Source organism: Notolepis coatsorum, assembly GCF_963971535.1.
Source record: "Notolepis coatsorum genome assembly, chromosome: 6".
In the NCBI taxonomy this organism is placed as follows: Eukaryota; Metazoa; Chordata; class Actinopteri; order Aulopiformes; family Paralepididae; genus Notolepis; species Notolepis coatsorum.
The window spans coordinates 88,321,059-88,338,434 of NC_140170.1; the positions used below are offsets into that span (position 1 = coordinate 88,321,059).

The 17,376-nt window shown below is 41.4% G+C and overlaps 1 protein-coding gene across 1 annotated transcript in view; it reads right to left on the reverse strand.

Annotated features, from left to right (window-relative positions):
* The window catches only part of mov10a (Mov10 RNA helicase a), a 47,275-nt gene that overhangs the window by 15,013 nt on the left and 14,886 nt on the right, over positions 1 to 17,376 (reverse strand). Inside the window, exons 10-18 of the mRNA XM_084315675.1 lie at positions 13,900 to 14,047; positions 12,372 to 12,533; positions 11,672 to 11,775; positions 10,707 to 10,804; positions 9,822 to 9,920; positions 7,113 to 7,221; positions 6,860 to 6,977; positions 2,258 to 2,449; positions 2,043 to 2,114 (exon numbers count right to left, since the gene is read on the reverse strand). Of these exons, the coding sequence (XP_084171801.1) occupies positions 2,043 to 2,114; positions 2,258 to 2,449; positions 6,860 to 6,977; positions 7,113 to 7,221; positions 9,822 to 9,920; positions 10,707 to 10,804; positions 11,672 to 11,775; positions 12,372 to 12,533; positions 13,900 to 14,047 (1,102 nt within the window). The remainder of the gene's footprint in view (positions 1 to 2,042; positions 2,115 to 2,257; positions 2,450 to 6,859; positions 6,978 to 7,112; positions 7,222 to 9,821; positions 9,921 to 10,706; positions 10,805 to 11,671; positions 11,776 to 12,371; positions 12,534 to 13,899; positions 14,048 to 17,376) is intronic.

The window sequence follows — 17,376 nt, forward strand, 5'->3', positions numbered from 1 at the left end:
ACTATCAGTTCTATCAGACACAAACCAGTGTTTAGGGCAAGTATACACTCCGTTCTATCAGACACAGACCAGTGTTTAGGGCAAGTATACACTCCGTTCTATCAGATAGTCATACAAACCAGTGTCTTACAGGACGATTATGTTTTGCTAACTAGCCTAGCAAGAGTCACATTGCCAACTCTACATGACCGTGTGTTGAAATGTCATTAAGCAGCCACTACCAGAACGCACTGCAGCTAGTGACGTCAGGGGACCTGAGCTGCAATGCTAAGCTAGTTTTGATGACTTTGAAAATATTTTACACTGCCACTTCGAAATTCAAAATCCCCCGCCTTAGCGGAGAGAAATTTATATATATCATATTATGAGAAGATCTTGTTCAAGGTAAAGAGCATCTGTGAAACACAGACTAGTTTAACAACCCATTAGGGCTGTACCGAATGTCATTTTTTAACATTCGAAGCTTCTATTGAAGTATTCGAACGAAGCTTCGAATGTCTGTAAAAAAAATAAATAAAAATTTGATTTCATAAAAGAAAATAAAGTTTTTTTTTAATCCTCAAACTAAATCCTCAATTTGAATAAAGTGATTAATCTGATTAAATTAGTATTTTTTTTGTATTAACCTGTTAAGCTGTAGGAAGATTGCTCCACTTCTGCAAGGAAATTTGCATGTTCTTGGTATCTAGGAACATCTAGGGACCTGGGGGTATGTATTTCCAGTGTCAGAAATATTGTGTCCGTTACTAGGCTGAGTAAATTGTAATGAAGAAAAGGAGAATATAAATTATGATTTATGCATCTTTGATCATGTTAAATCTGTGGGGCACGAGAAAATGCTCAATGAGCTCATTCACCACCTTATTGAGATCATGTGTACAAAAAATCTAAGCAAATGAATAAAGGGAAGATGATTAAACAGAAGGATTTGTAGATACAGTAATTCATGATAATCGATTTTAATTAATAAATTCATATTTGACCTTGAACTTGACCTTGACCTTATTATGGTCAAATCATACATCTATGGATAGGGGAAATGCTCCTCTTTCCAATGGCAGGGTTGAATCTGGATTTAGTCATTTCCTTTCGGGTTTTTTTACGATAATTAGCATTTTCCGATAAATTCGTATTTCCGATAAATCGTATAAAACAAAGGTAAAAATGAAAATATACACTTTGACTACTGTTTTTGATAGGGTTATGGTCTTTACTCTTGGCTACAAAAAAAAATATTTAAAAACATTAAATCAACTTTCTTTAATGAATATAACTCATCAGTTTCATCAACATAAATAATCCAATAAGGCCACGGTTGGTACGAAAGTGATGGTGACATCTTATAGTATAATACCGGTATTAGTGTAGCCTAAACTTATCTGCAACTGTGAAGAAAACCCCCATTGGTTTAAACAGATTGAATAGACAATTGGTATACAAAAAAAGATTTTAAAAAATTTAAATTTGTTTTTAATTAAAATTTCGAATGTTGATTTAGAATTCGAATGTCAACATTATGATAGAAGCTTTGAAGCATTCGGTACAGCCTTACAACCCATTCATATTCTCATCTGAAGGAGCCGCCCTCCCTTGTCCGGCCAGAGAAATGACGACACGCACAAGGTCTACTGAGGTTCCAACGCTACATGAATCATATAAAATATGTAGCTTTCACTTTTGGCACTTAAGTACATTCAATATAGAAGAAATGTATACTTAACTATTTATTTCGCACTCGCACCTTCACCAGTGTTCCATTCTAATTCTACTTTTACTTGAGTAAAGGGTTTGTGTACTTTTTTTGCCACGGATGATGTCATTGAGAATCCTTGATGATGTAGTTAGGAAGTATAGTTGCATAGCATAGTAAATGAGTTGCAGTTTCATTGCATTTGACTGAACTGAAAACGAAGTGAGCCGGACCATAGATTTTATACCGTAGAAACACTCACAAGCATATGCAATGCATATATTTGTTCGGGGAAGCACACAGGGTCAACCGCTGAACGGGGATCACGTAACAACAACAGAATCTCACAAACCTTGAGATCCTTGAGATCGCTCCACTGATGCAGTTCCGAGACCGATTTCAGGGCTTTACGGATTTTCTCAACCTGTTAGAAAAAAAGTGAAAACGTTGGAAGGTTTACTATTTACACAAGCAATGTCTCGCTGGACAGATATAATGTCACGAGGTAAATGACGGCTGCTGGTTTGATTTTTAAAACAGAAAAGAAGTAGCAAAACAGGAGCTCACTTGTTTCCTGTAGGGGGAAATGATGCCGACATCTTTGGGGAACAGTTTGGGCAGTCCCCCTTTGCCCTGGCTTTGTGCCAGCTTGGTGAGGTAGTCCACCAGAACCTCAATCTCAGACACATTGAAGAAAGAGGGACTGTTGGCCTCTCTTTCATCCTTTCCCATCACTCCATGGAAGATCACCGGAAAGCCCTGCGAGTACAGCAAAACACACCAGCCAGACGGACATCAGCCATCAGTTTAATACATTGTTAACACGCTTTATTACATGCCGTTTTAACATTCGTCGAAATGCTTGATTGTGATTGGTCAATAGCGCTAGTCAGAGGTCCGTTATTACTCGATAACGGACCTCTGCCGAGCAATAATGACCGCTGTGCGCAGCTGTAGCAATCAAGCCCACTGACACACACTGCATCAGTGCAGCCAATCAGACACACCTGTTGCTGGCGAAGCTGCCGGCGATGACAGCATAGCGACAGAACGAGAACAGAACTGCGTCTGCATTTGATCTTGTCTTGTCGATGGTGTAAAATGAATTAGGTATATTGTTAGTAAGTTAGCCATGTAATAAGCGGGATAATGTATAGCTATACTCGGTCATTGTCGCAAAATAATTGACCTTCACTACGTTTAAAGAACACCTCGGCGAGGAGCCTTGCTTCTAAACTCCGTGTCGGTCAATTATTTTGCGACAATGACCTCGCAGCTATACATTATCCCTTACATAATGCATTCACACGAGAATCCACCTTGCCCGGTTTCGGGTTATGCGCTTGTGGCCGAACCACAGTGGTTATGCGCTTGTGGTCGAACCACAGTGGTTATGCACTTGTGCCCGACCAATCGCCATCCTTAAAGGGGACATGCATTATAAATAGCCTTTTTCAGTGTTTAGCATGTTTTCCTAGCAATTGGGGATTATATCAATGTGGTCTGTGTCGTTAATTATCATATTGACTCATCAGTCTAGTCTCGAGTTCCTCCCTCACTCAACTAAGTTCAAGTTTCAAGTTTCTTTAATAGTTGTCATACAGAAGTACAGAATACTTTTGTACAAAATGCTTCTTACTGTTGCGCTCCAGAGACTGTGCAAGACAAGATAAGTATGAAATAAAAACATAGTAAAATTAGAAGTAAAAAAAAAAGGAGGTCACAGTGTTCAGTTTAGACATATGTACAATGTTCGATGCAGAATAGACGTAGTTACCATACAATATACAATACTGTGCAGTGTACTAATATACAATACTATATAGTGCAAGGCAGAAATGGAGAAATGGGACGAGGTGAAATTTAGGTACAATTCACAGTAGGTGTACGAGTTGTAGTGCAAATCCTTTATCAATAAATATAAAGTGTAAGTGTGTTTGTGTGATCTAAAGTGTGGAGAGTGGGTGCTGCAGTGTGTTGTTTGTTTGAGTGAGTGTGTGCGTGCGTGTGGGTGTGTGTGCGGTGTGCATTTGATGGTTGTTGCATAGTGATTATTGTTCGTTTAGCGATTATTGTTCGTTTAGCAGCCTGATGGCCTGGGGATAGAAGCTTCTTCTGAGTCTTTCTGTGCTCGCCTTAAGACTCCGGTATCGCTTGCCTGACCGCAGCAGTTCAAAGAGGCAGTTGTTCGGGTGGCTCGAGTCCTTAATAATTCTCTTAGCCTTCCCCTTGCACCGCTTGTTGTAAATGTTCTGGAGGGTGGGAAGCCCCCCTCCAATTGTGCGTTCGGCTGAACGTGTCACTCTTTGTAGTCTGCTACGGTCTTGTGCAGTGCTATTCCCAAACCAGGAGGTGATGTTGCCGGTCAGGATGCTCTCTATTGTACATGAGTAGAAGTTCCTAAGGATCTTCTGACTGACTTGGAACTTCCTTAGGCGCCTGAGGAAGTAGAGGCGTTGTCGTGCCTTCTTCACAACACTGTCAATGTGTGTGGTCCATGTCAAGTCCTCGGATATGTGGGCTCCGAGGTACTTGAAACTGTTCACTCTCTCAACCGGTGCCCCGTCGATGCTGAGGGGGCTGTAGTCCTTGACCCCCGACCTCCTGAAGTCCACAATCATCTCTTTTGTTTTGCTGACGTTCAGGGAGAGGCAGTTCTCCTGACACCACTGTGACAGGTTCTCTACCTCTTCCAGGTAGGCCCTTTCGTCGTTGGCAGAGATCAGGCCCACCACTACTGTGTCATCAGCAAATTTGATGATGGTGTTGTTGTTCCGCTGTGCTACGCAGTCATGTGTGTACAGGGAGTAGAGGAGGGGGCTCAGAACACAGCCCTGTTCTGCTGTTCTGATTTGACAGTTTTGCTGACGTGAATATAGCACTGATTTTTGCATAACTAACTCTACTCTATGGTTGACAGCGACAGCAGAGCGAGTGGAAATATCTTCACTTCCTCAAACAGAGCGAGGCAGAGAGAGAATGAGCGAGCGAGCGAGCGAGAGAGAGGGAGAGAGAGAGAGAGAGAGAGAGGGACCGCGGTGCAGGAGTGTGTGAAACACAAACACATGCATTTACACACACAACCTGAACCGTGCGGGGGAAGCAGTGGAGAGATAACTTTATGCTCCGTGTCCCTCTCTCTCTCCCTCCCTCTCCCCTCTCTCTGTCTGCCAGTCGCAGACTGTGGGTAGGGTGCCCACCTGTCCCGATATTGGGACGTTTGTCCCGCGTCCCGCTACAACAAAACAATGTCCCGCAATTCAAAGATTTTTTTTTATTATAATTTTTTATAATTTCTTTATTTTTTATTATTCAAAGATGATTATTTAATTTTTTTTTAAATGTTGTTAATTTAATGCCTCGTTCCAATACCCTCTTATATTTAAAATAAAAAAATCGGGCGACGTCAAACCAATGCGCAGCCGAGTGGAGCAGCTCGACTCGAGTCTCGCGAGTCGCGCTGCCTGTCACTTGTCAGACAGTCCGATGCCGAGGCAGCTGCAGTGTGTGTGACGTCAATCATACCTGATGTTTCTGCAGAATAGCCTAAAGCTTTTTTACGACGCAGTGCTTGAAGTTGAGGGGGATGACACAACTGTCTGTGAGCTTTTCCAGCTCATGACCAGTCTAAGACTGAAACTTGAACAACGATCAAAGGACCATTATTTTGGATTCGAGACCAGTGCTCTCATGCAGAGGTTTTTTACCGCACAGGCTGCTGCGATTGAACAGGACTTTTTAATTTTCTATCAGAGAGCACTCGCTTACCTAGACAAATGGTTTGATTTCTCTGATCAGAATTACCTGAAACAGGTGTCATGCTTGGCTCTCAAGAAGAGAGCATTCAGCTTCCAAGAGCTTCGCGAAGCAGCTGAAGCTCTTAATATCAGCAGTAAACTGGACTCTGCATTGTTTAAAAAATGTTGTGGGTTCACCAGACACATATTGCGGAGACTGTGCCGTCAGCCTTTTCTTTGTTATATAGGGTTTGTGGAGACTTCGGGTCTCACCCTTTTTGTTATATGAGCAACTGAGTGATCTGCTATTCACAATAAAAACATTATTATATTGTGAAGATCAACCATCGCATTCCGTCTCCTCTTCTACACTTCACTGCTAATAATGCTCAGGAAAAGATGGCTGAAAAGACTTAGCTCCTGCTCTTTCTATTAATGGAGTGATTTTATCAGCTTGGATACCAAGATTGATGGTTACCTGCTTAATGATGAAAGTGTGATTAAATAAAGATGTTGGTAACATACAGTAGCGGCTGAGAAGGTGATTGGTGAAGCATCTATACAGTTTAATAAGATTAATAACAAAATGTGCTATATATAGCCTACCGTCTGCGTCGAATATGAAATAAAGGCATTTAAATAATAAATACATTTCTTTCATTTTTATTAGCAATAATTTGTTTCACCTACGTGTCCCGCATTGTCCCGCAAAAGCAGTGCTGCTGTCCTGCGACTGAACCATTTTGACCTGGTCACTCTAACTGTGGGTGACTCTCAACCGCTTATGGGCGGAGCCCATCCAATAACAGCCTGAAATCCTGAGGCTGGAAAATGAGGCTTTTGAGTACTTCATTAGAAATATAAAACAGTGCATTTTTTTGAAAAAAAAACGTTCTGATGTGTTCACTAGACTCACAGGAATTGTGTAAAGTTGCCCAAATAGTGCTAGGAATAGCAATGCATGTCCCCTTTAAGAGGAACGGCTGGCAGCTACAGCCGTAGTTTAGGTGTGACGACGGTGAGAAGACGGCACGTTATGAAAGGTACAGTTTCAAAGGATGACTTCCCAGATGGTTCTGTGTAACAGACCACCAGGCAGGTCAGTTTAAATACATTCTGCTGCTTAAAACAATTGAAAAATAGGTTCCAGTGTTGAATAGACCTAATAAAAACATTGTGCCAGTCTCCTAGACAGTAGATAGATATCTAATGTGTACGTAATTAGATTATTGCACATTTTGTAGCCAACTAAATGTCAATGAAGAGAACCCCCCCCCCCCCCCCCTCTCCTCCCAGCTACACAGCAAGCCCTCCAACAAGCCCAGGAGAAGCCTGACACAGTGACATCATTACAGAGCGGAGGAGGGGGAGAGGCGCTCACAAGGATGCTGAGGAGGAGGGAGGAAACACATTGTACCGGCAGCTCTCCTACCTTCTTGGGGAGGTGTTCCCAATCGCAGTAAGCTTCCCGCTCTCTCTGGTCCGCCAACACCTGCAGTTCATTCTCGTAAAACAACTCGTTGGGGATTTTCAGGATGGCAGGATGAGACCTGAGAGAGAAGAGGGGGGGGGGGGGGGGGGGTAAATAACAAAGTAGAGGAGCTCAAGTCGAAGCAGCCGGAGGACAAGCGGCGGAGGAGAGCATCACAGGGTGGAAGAGGATGTAGAGAGTGGGCGTGAGGCACCTGTAGTTTCGTAGGAGCTTGGTGACGAAGCAGCTGTCAAACTGCCCACTGCCTCCGCTCTTCTGATACAGAGGGTTGTCTCTCATCAGCCTCTCCAGCAGAGAGAGCCCTGGGGGAAACAATATTCCAAACAACACCATTACAAGGATAACTCTCCAGCAGTGAGAGCCCTGGGGGAAACAATATTCCAAACAACACCATTCTGCGCCAATCACGAGTATACTCATTATCTGGTCCGTTTTTCTTTTTTTCGATTTTAATATTCTATACAATCTCACGGACCTCAGTGTTATCATTGGAACTCATTCTGAGACCTTGGGGGTGCAATGCCGGCCGAATCATGCTAGGTGGCAGTATCGCCTACCCTTTGAAACATTATTTCACACTGTGTGTTACATTTTATATGGTCCGGGCGGAGAATTTGGACCCCGGCAAGTGAAACGCTTCATCCGAGCAACTTGGAACGCGTACAGCACACTTGATGCATATTTTGTGCCATTTCATGTCAGGGATCCGATGGACATCAATACTGGAAATAACTCCTAGCAAAGGTAAGGACTATATGACATCAATCCTACTTTGATCCAACAATGATTTCACATCGATCGCAACGATCAACGTATGTAGTATTCAAAACATATGCCGTTGCTGACGATCAGAGCATCACAAAACGACCCACCCCCCTTGATGCCTTCATGATAAAACATAATACATATTACCGTAATTTTCTGACTATAAGCCGCGCCTTTTTTCCCCATTTTTCGACCCTGCGGCTTATATAACGGTGCGGCTTATATGTGACTCGACGTGACCAAACCCGAAAATGTAAAAATCGAAATATTGCTTTTTTGACTGCATTGAAATGTTATTTATCTGTTCCCGTATTTGCTAAACTTAATACAACTTGTAAATGAGTTAATTCTTGTATTGTGTCCCAATGCTAATTACATATGGTAATTAAACATTAAAACACCTGCGGCTTATAGTCCAGTGCGGCTTATATATGTACACATCATTCAATTTAGCTGCTGCGGCCTATATTCAGGTGCGGCTTATAGTGTGAAAATTACGGTATATACCTTTGATTTGGAAATAATATCGTGTCCAGGCGAGCAACGCGAATGACTTTCGCAAAATGCACATAGCGCCAAAATGACCCCCCCCCCCCTTGATGCCTTCATGATAAAACATAATACCTATTATATACCTTTGATTTGGAAATAATATTGTGTCCAGGCGAGCAACGCAAACGACTTTCGCAAAATGCACATAGAGCTCCATAACTCAGCTTCCAGGAATTAGCCCGGATCACTCTGAAACTATACAATATTCACCACAGGATAACACGCGAACATTTTTTACATGTTGGACGAGAGATAGTGTCAAATAAGCCATAGTATTGTCTCCATAGCTATAATATAGAATATGTAGCTCTGCAAACATCGTGACGCACAGTGAAAATGCTTATCTTTTAGCGTGGCCCATTGACTACAGGGATAAGGGTAATCGCTGGTGCTGAATGAGTTAAAGGGATAACGTTAACTTCTTCTCCAACATTCAGTTTCCTTGAAATGGCATTTTAGAATTATTATTATTATTAGCATTCCTGTATGGGGTACCGCTAGCTAACCATGCTAACTTGTTATAGTTGGGAAACTGAAGGACTACTGCAGAGAGTAATTCTGACAAAAATACATAACTAACTAATCATGTAGTTGAGTTGTACCATATAATAGAACACAGAATATAGTAGAACAAAACAGAATACCATAACATAGGATACAATAGAATAGAAAAACAAAAACATTTAATATAATACTAGAATAAAATAACAGGATACAATAGAATAGAAAAACATAGAATAGAATAACATAGGATATGATAGAATATAACATAGAATAGAATACAATGACATAGAATATAAGAAGAACACAGGAAAGGATATAATATAACATAGAATACAATGAGGGCTGTCAGTTTATCCCGGTAATTAGATTAATTAATTACACAGCAAATTATCACGTTATGAAAATTAACTAAAAAATAACTAATTTTTATTTATTTTTTTAACTTTTTTTAATCTCATTCATTCCATAAGAACGTAGAATACACATTTACAGAAATTTTTTTATATGGTCTATTTGCATGTTCTTGGTATCTGATTCTAGGGACATCTATGGATCTCAGGGAATGTATTCCCAGTGTCAGAAATACTGTGTCTGTTACTAGGCTTGAGTAAATTGTAATGAACCAAATGAGAATATCAATAAATATTTTTTTTTATCTTTGACTGTGAATAACACCATGCTCAAATTGACCAGACCTGAAAAATCTAAGCAAATTAATAGATGGAAGATGATTAAACAGAAGGTTTTGTAGATACAGTACTGAATTCTGCCATCCTATTTGAAATATGATTATAGAATATCAGGCATAAAATGGGTATGCGATTAAAATGTGATTAATTAGATTAATTAATTAATTACAAATCCTGTAATTAATTAGATTCATTTTTTTAATCGCCTGACAGCACTAAATACAATACAATAGAATAACATAGGGTGGGCTATAATAGAATATATATAATAGAAAATAATAACACATACTAGAATAGAATAGAAAAACATAGGATAGATTTGAATATCATATAATAGGATACAATACAATAGAATAACATAGGATATAATAGAATAACAGACTAGAACTAACCCAGATCATATTGCAGGGCCAGGGGGGACCTCAGGATGGGACCCAGCTGCTGAGGGTCTCCAGCCAACACCAGCTGACCCTTCTCTGGGTGGAGCACACCTAGAAAAACAACCCAAATCAGATCTCAATGTGAGAAGTGTAGGTGTGTGTGTATGTATGTATGTATGTATGTATGTATGTATGTATGTATGTATGTATGTATGTATGTATGTATGTATGTATGTATGTGTGTGCAGGGGCGTAGCTGGGGGGGGGTAGTTTAGGATGATTCTAAGGGCCCAGCACTGGGGGGGGGGGCCAAACTTTTTTTTTTTTTTAACTAGACATCACTCAGGTGTATTATTGATGCTCTCATTGATACTATGTTTGTGTGTGTGTGTGTGTGTGTGTGTGTGTGAGAGATATATAGAGAGAGAGGGGGGGCTTTGGTAGACTATTGCATTGGTCCATTCATTGAAGATGAACGCAATGCGACATCCTTTACTAGGCTCACCCACCAACAGTGCAGGTGCTGAACTGCTGATCCGAATGTATAGGTAAAAACCATATTACGCGCGCTCGCATTCACTGGGGGCCTACAAATACATTATTTCATGGGGCCCAGAATCTGGAGCTACACCCCTGTGTGTGTGTGTGTGTGTGTGTGTGTGTTGTATAAATCATCCACTTACCAGGATTAGGAGTCAAAGCGCATTCAATTAAATCCAATTACAAATGTAAATAGAAGTTGCAAAACAACTTTTACTAAATAAATCAGGCGTGCTTGTGACTGCCTCTAAAACAGTGCAACACATACAAATAATGGAATGTAAGATCTTACACTGAACCCAGGTTATTGGTTAAATTAAAAGCCTAGATAACTTGAATAAATACCCCCCCTCTCACCTGCGATAGCAATGAGACACTCAGGCTCCACCGCTTGGCCGCCTTCGTCCACAAACACGTGTGTGAAGTGACCAGCTGGGACGCCTCCAGACACAAGCCTATGGTTTACGAACACACAAGCACACGATGGGCCTCGTTCATAAGCATTCGCTCTCTCTTTCCCTCTTAAATCTCTTGAGAAATATGAGCATATGAGAAATCAACGTTAGACCCCCAAATTGTCCTTAGGCACGTACGAATGCCTGCTGTTCTTAAATTGAATACACGAACATGCCCTTTAAAAAGGGATAGAAGTGAAGTAACTACTAGTACTGGAATACGAGTGCTACGGTCTGAGCTGAAACTAAATAAAGAGCAGGATTTGCCAGAGCATCAGCAGTGACATCAAAATACCATGAAGGTGAATAGAATACTTGCTAGCAGTGGTTCATGCAATGCCATTAGCTCACTCACTCATGTTGGAACACGGCTCTGCTGCGTGACACTGATGTGCTGGGGCGTGTTCCAACATGAATCAAGTATGAACGTTTTCGCCTTCATGTGAAAATGTGGATTAACACTTTTTGGGCTCACGGCACCATTATTTAGCCTGTTTGACACTTCTCGGAACCAGGTGGCAAGCCAGAACTACAGACCACGGGACTCTGTTTCTTTATTGTTATGATTTGGATTTCTTTATAATTTTTTTCTGTATGTACACTCGACATGACTGTAAATGAGGGAAACCTCAGTTGCCTTTGGTGTTGAAATAAAGGTTTGAAAATTAAATGAAGTATGCAAGGTCCTTACATGAGATCCAATAATCCTACTATTATACAACAGTAATATGCAGCATAATCCAGGACAGAAAATGTATCCCTAGTATGACTAGACACAAAACCCAGACAAGGGAGGAACAAGCAATATCAAGATAAAACAAGACGAGAGAGAGAACGTTGCTCAGTGTGATAATCTAAACCTGTTACCTGCCAGCTGTGACCATTGTGGTCACTATGACCTTGTACTCCATCAGAACCTCCTTCTCGGGGAACACAAAGCTGTCCTGGCTCTCGTCCCAGTTGCAATTGTTCTGCCAAGACACAGATAGATAAGGAGCGTAGAATACAACACGTCTACACCTGCGCCCCTCAGTCACAACTTGGCAAAAGGTAATTGCTTTCTTTGTTTCTTATTTTGCGTCTACATCACTGCTGTGAAGCAGTTTGGGCTGTAATTCTTGTATGAAAGGTGCTATACAAATAAATAATAATTATTATTATTATTATTGCATATGATCTGTATTTATTTGTGACTGTGTGTTGGTGATTGATTTATTGGATGTTTTAAATTGATTGTGTGTGTTTTGTAATCTATATGCCATGTACACACTCCGTGGCATTGAAAATCAGGGTCTCCCTCAATGACTCCTGAGTTAAAGTACACAATAAAAAAGAAAATAATAATAATAACAATAAAAAAGGTCAGAAAAACAACTGTCCAAAATGCTCTCCCAAATGACATTTGCATTTGACATATTGTTGTCGCTCTCCTTTCTCTTAAAGGAACACGCCAAGATTTGGGGAAATTAGCTTACCGGACAGTGCCAAAATGTTGGCGTGTTCCTTCAACTCATTCACGACCGGCAGTTAAATCTGAAGCTGTTTTTTGTACGGCGGTGGTGCTCACCAGAAGGTGTTTGGGCACAGTGCCAGGGTCTCTGCTGCTGGCGTACACGCGGTAAACGCGGTGAGGTTCCATGTGAACCATCAGCCTCTCACATAGCAGGTCAGAGGCACTGTTGGAGGGGGCGCAGGCCAGGACGCGGGCCGCCGGCATCGCCCTGTTGATCTGACAACACAGCCGGAATAACATGTAAATGGCTAGAAATGGTAAAATGGCTGTATTTATATAGCGCTTTTATCCAAAGCGCTTTACAATTTGTTCCTCACATTTGACCCATTCACTCACACATCGACGGGGGAGGCGACCATGCAAGGTGCCAACCTGCTCATCGGGAGCAATTAGAGGTTAAGTGTCAAGGAACCAGGAACCTCCAGATTTCCAGACTGCTCTACCTCCTGAGCCACTGTCGCCCCTGTACATCAACATGACAATGCTGTGTGTTCTAAAGACATTTTCACATAATAGTCCATTTCAAACCAAACTTGATGACCAAATTCTTTTTTTTAACCCTTTCGGATTTAAGTTTCTTATTTTTTGTAATGCTTTCCCAAGAATTAAAAAAATGCTAGAGTGCACTCTGGGACAAACTGGACCGTTTGTAAAATCAGAATTCCTGTTTATTAATTGAGAGCAAGTCTCTCTCAGAGCTTTCGTGTGTGAATCGCCCACTTCTGCTCAAATGTCATAATTGTACGATTCTGAAATGCCTTAACTGAATTATGGAATTATTATTGAACCCGTCTTTAAAAAGGACAGAGGTGGGTGATTCAGGGGGCTGGACATTATACAAAACTGTACTTACAGTAGATTTCATTCACGGTCTTTGCTGCCCTGTAACGGGCGCCTGGTGGTACTAAATCCAGATTTAACTCTGCCATTGGAAAGAGGCGATTGGCCCGATCCATAGATGCATGACTTGGCCATAATAAGGTCATTTATAGGCCCTATATATTCTATATTCATATTTCAAATAGCATGTGTCCGGATGGCAAGATTCTGTACTGTATCTACAAAAAAACCTGTAAATCATCTGCCCTTTATTCATTTGCTTAAGATGTTTAGTAAATTGATCTCAAGAAGGTGCTTTTCACGTCTGGTCAATGTTAGCATGGTGTTATTCACTGTCAAAGATGAAAAGAAAAATAATAATTATTGATATTCTCCTTTGTTTCATTACAATTTACTCAAGCATAGTAACAGACACAATATTTCTGACACTGGGAATACATTCCCTGTGGTCCATAGATGTCCCTAGATACCAATAACATGCAAATGGACCTTGTGGAAGTGGCGCAATCTTCCATTTACTTGGGTATGTACTTTTAGGCAAATTTTCTGAAAATATGGCTCGGGCTTAACAGGTTAATTAACCACCATTTCAAGAGGTCTGATGTCATTCAGTTTCTGAGGGGTCCGAAATACCTATGTTAACATGATTTAAATGTATTGTTTTAGCCAAAGATGTTGACTAATAACTCCGACTTTACATGAAAGGTTGAAAGGTCGAGAGTGTAAAGCGCTGCAAGAATACCTGACTTATGGCTTCAACCAGAGTGATGGTTTTGCCAGTTCCTGGAGGCCCAAACACCAAGTAGGGAGCAGGTTTAGACGACCCGGATACAATGTGCTGGATGGCGGCCTGCTGCTCCGGGTTGTTCTCCAGTTGACGGTTAAACATACTGCGGACAAGACACAGAGTAGTCATCATCAGGATGAATGAATGAATGAATGAATGAATGAATGAATGAATGAATGAATGAATGAATGAATGAATGAATGAATGAATGAATGAATGAATGAATGAATACTTTATTTAACAGATTGCAGAATGGGTACAATACAGTACGGCTCAATACACACAATTGTTAAGGGGATGCAGACCTGAGAAAGACGTTTGTCTTGTTTCCATCAGGGTCCCCCATTTTCAATTCATATAGACATTTATGACATACACAACATACATGACATTTATGGCATAGGGACATATAGGTATTTAGTACTGATACATTTGTGACATAAACAGTATTCAAATATACAGTACTGTTACCCCTAGATCCTGACAGAGTATATACATATGATGGGGAGGGGACTGTACATTAGGAGGGGGTGGGTGGGTGGGAGAGAGATATACATACGGCGGGGAGGGGATATATACATGCGGTGGGGAGGAGACTGTCTATTAGGAGGTGGTGGGGGTTTTGGGTATTTACGGTGGCCAGTTTCGAATTGCAGCCTCCCGTAGGTGCTCTTTAAGAGCGGTTTTGAATGTGGGTAGGGATTCACATTCCTTTACAGCTTTGGGTAGGGCGTTCCACATTGATGTGGCATAATTGCGAAACGTATTTAGTCCCTTATTTGAGCCGAATCTGGGTTTAACATGATTTGTTGAGCTTCCTCTGGTGTAGTGGTTGTGGTATTCACTGACCTTTGGGAAGTATTTTGACATGTACATGGGTACATAAAGGCATGATGCATAAAGTCAGGAGTTCTGATGACATACGGATGATATATACATGAGCAGGGTTCCCACAGACATTGCAAAATGAAATTCAAGGACTATTAAGTACTTTTCCAAGCACTATTTTTCATTTTCAAGGATGTCACTCAAAGGATACAATTCACTTTTAAAAGCTGTTCTTTTAAGAATCTTCTTGGCCTGCTTGCCAGCTAGAGCAAGCTAGAGCATCACATGCGAAGAAATGAGGAAAAGCAGTTGGAGCACGCGAGACAGCGACTCGTCAGGTTTTTTATTAAAGGTCCCATGTCTTATAAATTGCCTTTTCCAGTGTTTAGCATTGTTTTCTAGCAATGTGGGGTTGTATCAATGGGGTCGATGTCCCTAATTCTCATTTTGGCTCATCAGTCCAGTCTCGAGTTCACGAGATCCTCCCTCACTAAACTAAGCCGTTCTGATTTGACTCGCTCCCTGACGTCAGTAGGTGCTGCTGATCTGCATAACTAACACCCCCTCTATGGTTGTAGCCAGGCATGCAGTCGTGCACAAACGCGGTTAAACGCGTTTAGGTATGTCACTGAGGCAGAAGTGCGCGCAAGGATGTGCACGCGCGCGCACAAAAATGCATTCACAATTGTCACTGGACTCGTCGCGCCGTGCGATAAGTACCCGGCCGGCACTTATCACCTAGACTTTGCATAATAATAGGATACCGATCAACGAGAAGTGCCAAACCAAAATACAAGCCCTGTAGGCTACCAATTGGTGGGGGGTTGGTGACCGACTGGAAGGATGAGACAAGTTGTGCTTCAGTCTGAAGGAAACTGTCCTTCTGTAAACTAAATCTAAGTTACATTGTTAATTTAGTTTGTATTTACTTTTCTAGTTTAAGTTAATTCAATTAAAGAAATTGTAACTACAATTACATTTAAAACATTGTTATGCATAATAATCATCTGTTCTGTGCGCAACCGAGGGAACATGTATGCGCACGCGCGTGCGCGGGAGCGCGCGTGCACGTGGCGTTTGGGCATTGCCCCTATTACGACTGCATCACTGGTTGTAGCGCACTCAACAACAGAGCGAGTGGAAATACTGACACTTCCTCAAACGGGTTGACGTGTGCGGGTGCCGACAGAGAGAATCAACAATTCGCTCAACAACGGAGCAGTGGGAATAATGCGGAAGCGGTCTCCCTGTCCCTGACTCTCCCTCTCTCTCTCCACCTGCATTTTACACACAATCACAGTCGAGCCGCTCACACAGCCCACACGCACACAGAGCGATGTATCCTCTCTCTCTCTCCCTCTCTCTCTCTCTCGTTCTCTCTCTTGTATACATGTATCACGCTGTGTGGGTGACTGTCACTCAAAATGCTTATGGGCGGAGCCCAGCCCAAAACAGCTTGAAATCTTGGAGTGGAAAAATGCTGCTTTAGAGTACTTGATTAGAAATACAAAACAATGCATTTTAATTTTTTTTTTTTAAACCTTACAGAGGTGTGTTCCAGACTCACAGGAATTGTGTAACATTGCCCAAATAGTGAAAGGAATAGCAAAACATGAGACCTTTAAAACAGAACAAAAAAAACGATTTCTTGATTCAGAACAATTTGATCATGGATGAACAAAACATTCAAGGGTGGGGAACACTGTACAATAGATTCGCTATCAGCTCTATCTTTAATCTTTCAAAATGTTCAGTTGCTATCGCTATCAGCTCTATCTTTAATTTTTCAAAATGTTCAGTTGCTATTGCATGCACTCATCTGTGTTTCACTACACACATGAGTGCATGCTTACCAACTGTTAGTCTGCACCACTACTATCACCGACATCTAAGAAGGGAGATCCCCCCTTGAATGGCCCTTCTAAGGTTTCTCTCCTCCACACTGCCTGTGATGCATTTTCCCCTATTGTTAGGTTTGTGAGTTTTTCCTTACCTTCGCGTGGGGTATGTCTGGGAGTGCTTGCATTCATTCATTTATTTGCATTTATTTTAAATTTGTTGGACCTTATGGTGTTCTTGTTTTATTCTTGACTTATTGTTATGTTTCTTCTTGACTTGTTTAAAGAAGACGTGTCCGGCCCATGGGGACATTAACGTGTGTTGTCGGGCCTTACAAATAAATTTGATTTGATTTGATTCTGTACAAGCAAAACTGTACATTGGAATATTGACAAAACCATACTTGGTCATTTACTGTACATTGGAGGGGGTTGGGTTAGGACATTTACAGGGGCCAGTTTCTAATTGCAGTCCCCCGTAGGTGTTCTTTGAGAGTGGTTTTAAAAGTGGGTAGTGATTCACATTCCTTTACAGCTTTGGGTAGGGCGTTCCACATTGATAATTGATAATTGATTGCATAATTGCGAAACGTGTTTAGTCCCTTGTTTGAGCCGAATCTGGGTTTAACATGATTTGTGGAGCTCCCTCTGGTGTTGTGATTGTGGTATTCACTGACCTTTGGGAAGTATTTTGACATGTACATGGGTACCTTGGTCGTGTAGTGTATCTTGTAGACCAGGCCCATTGCAAGTTGCTGTACTCTGT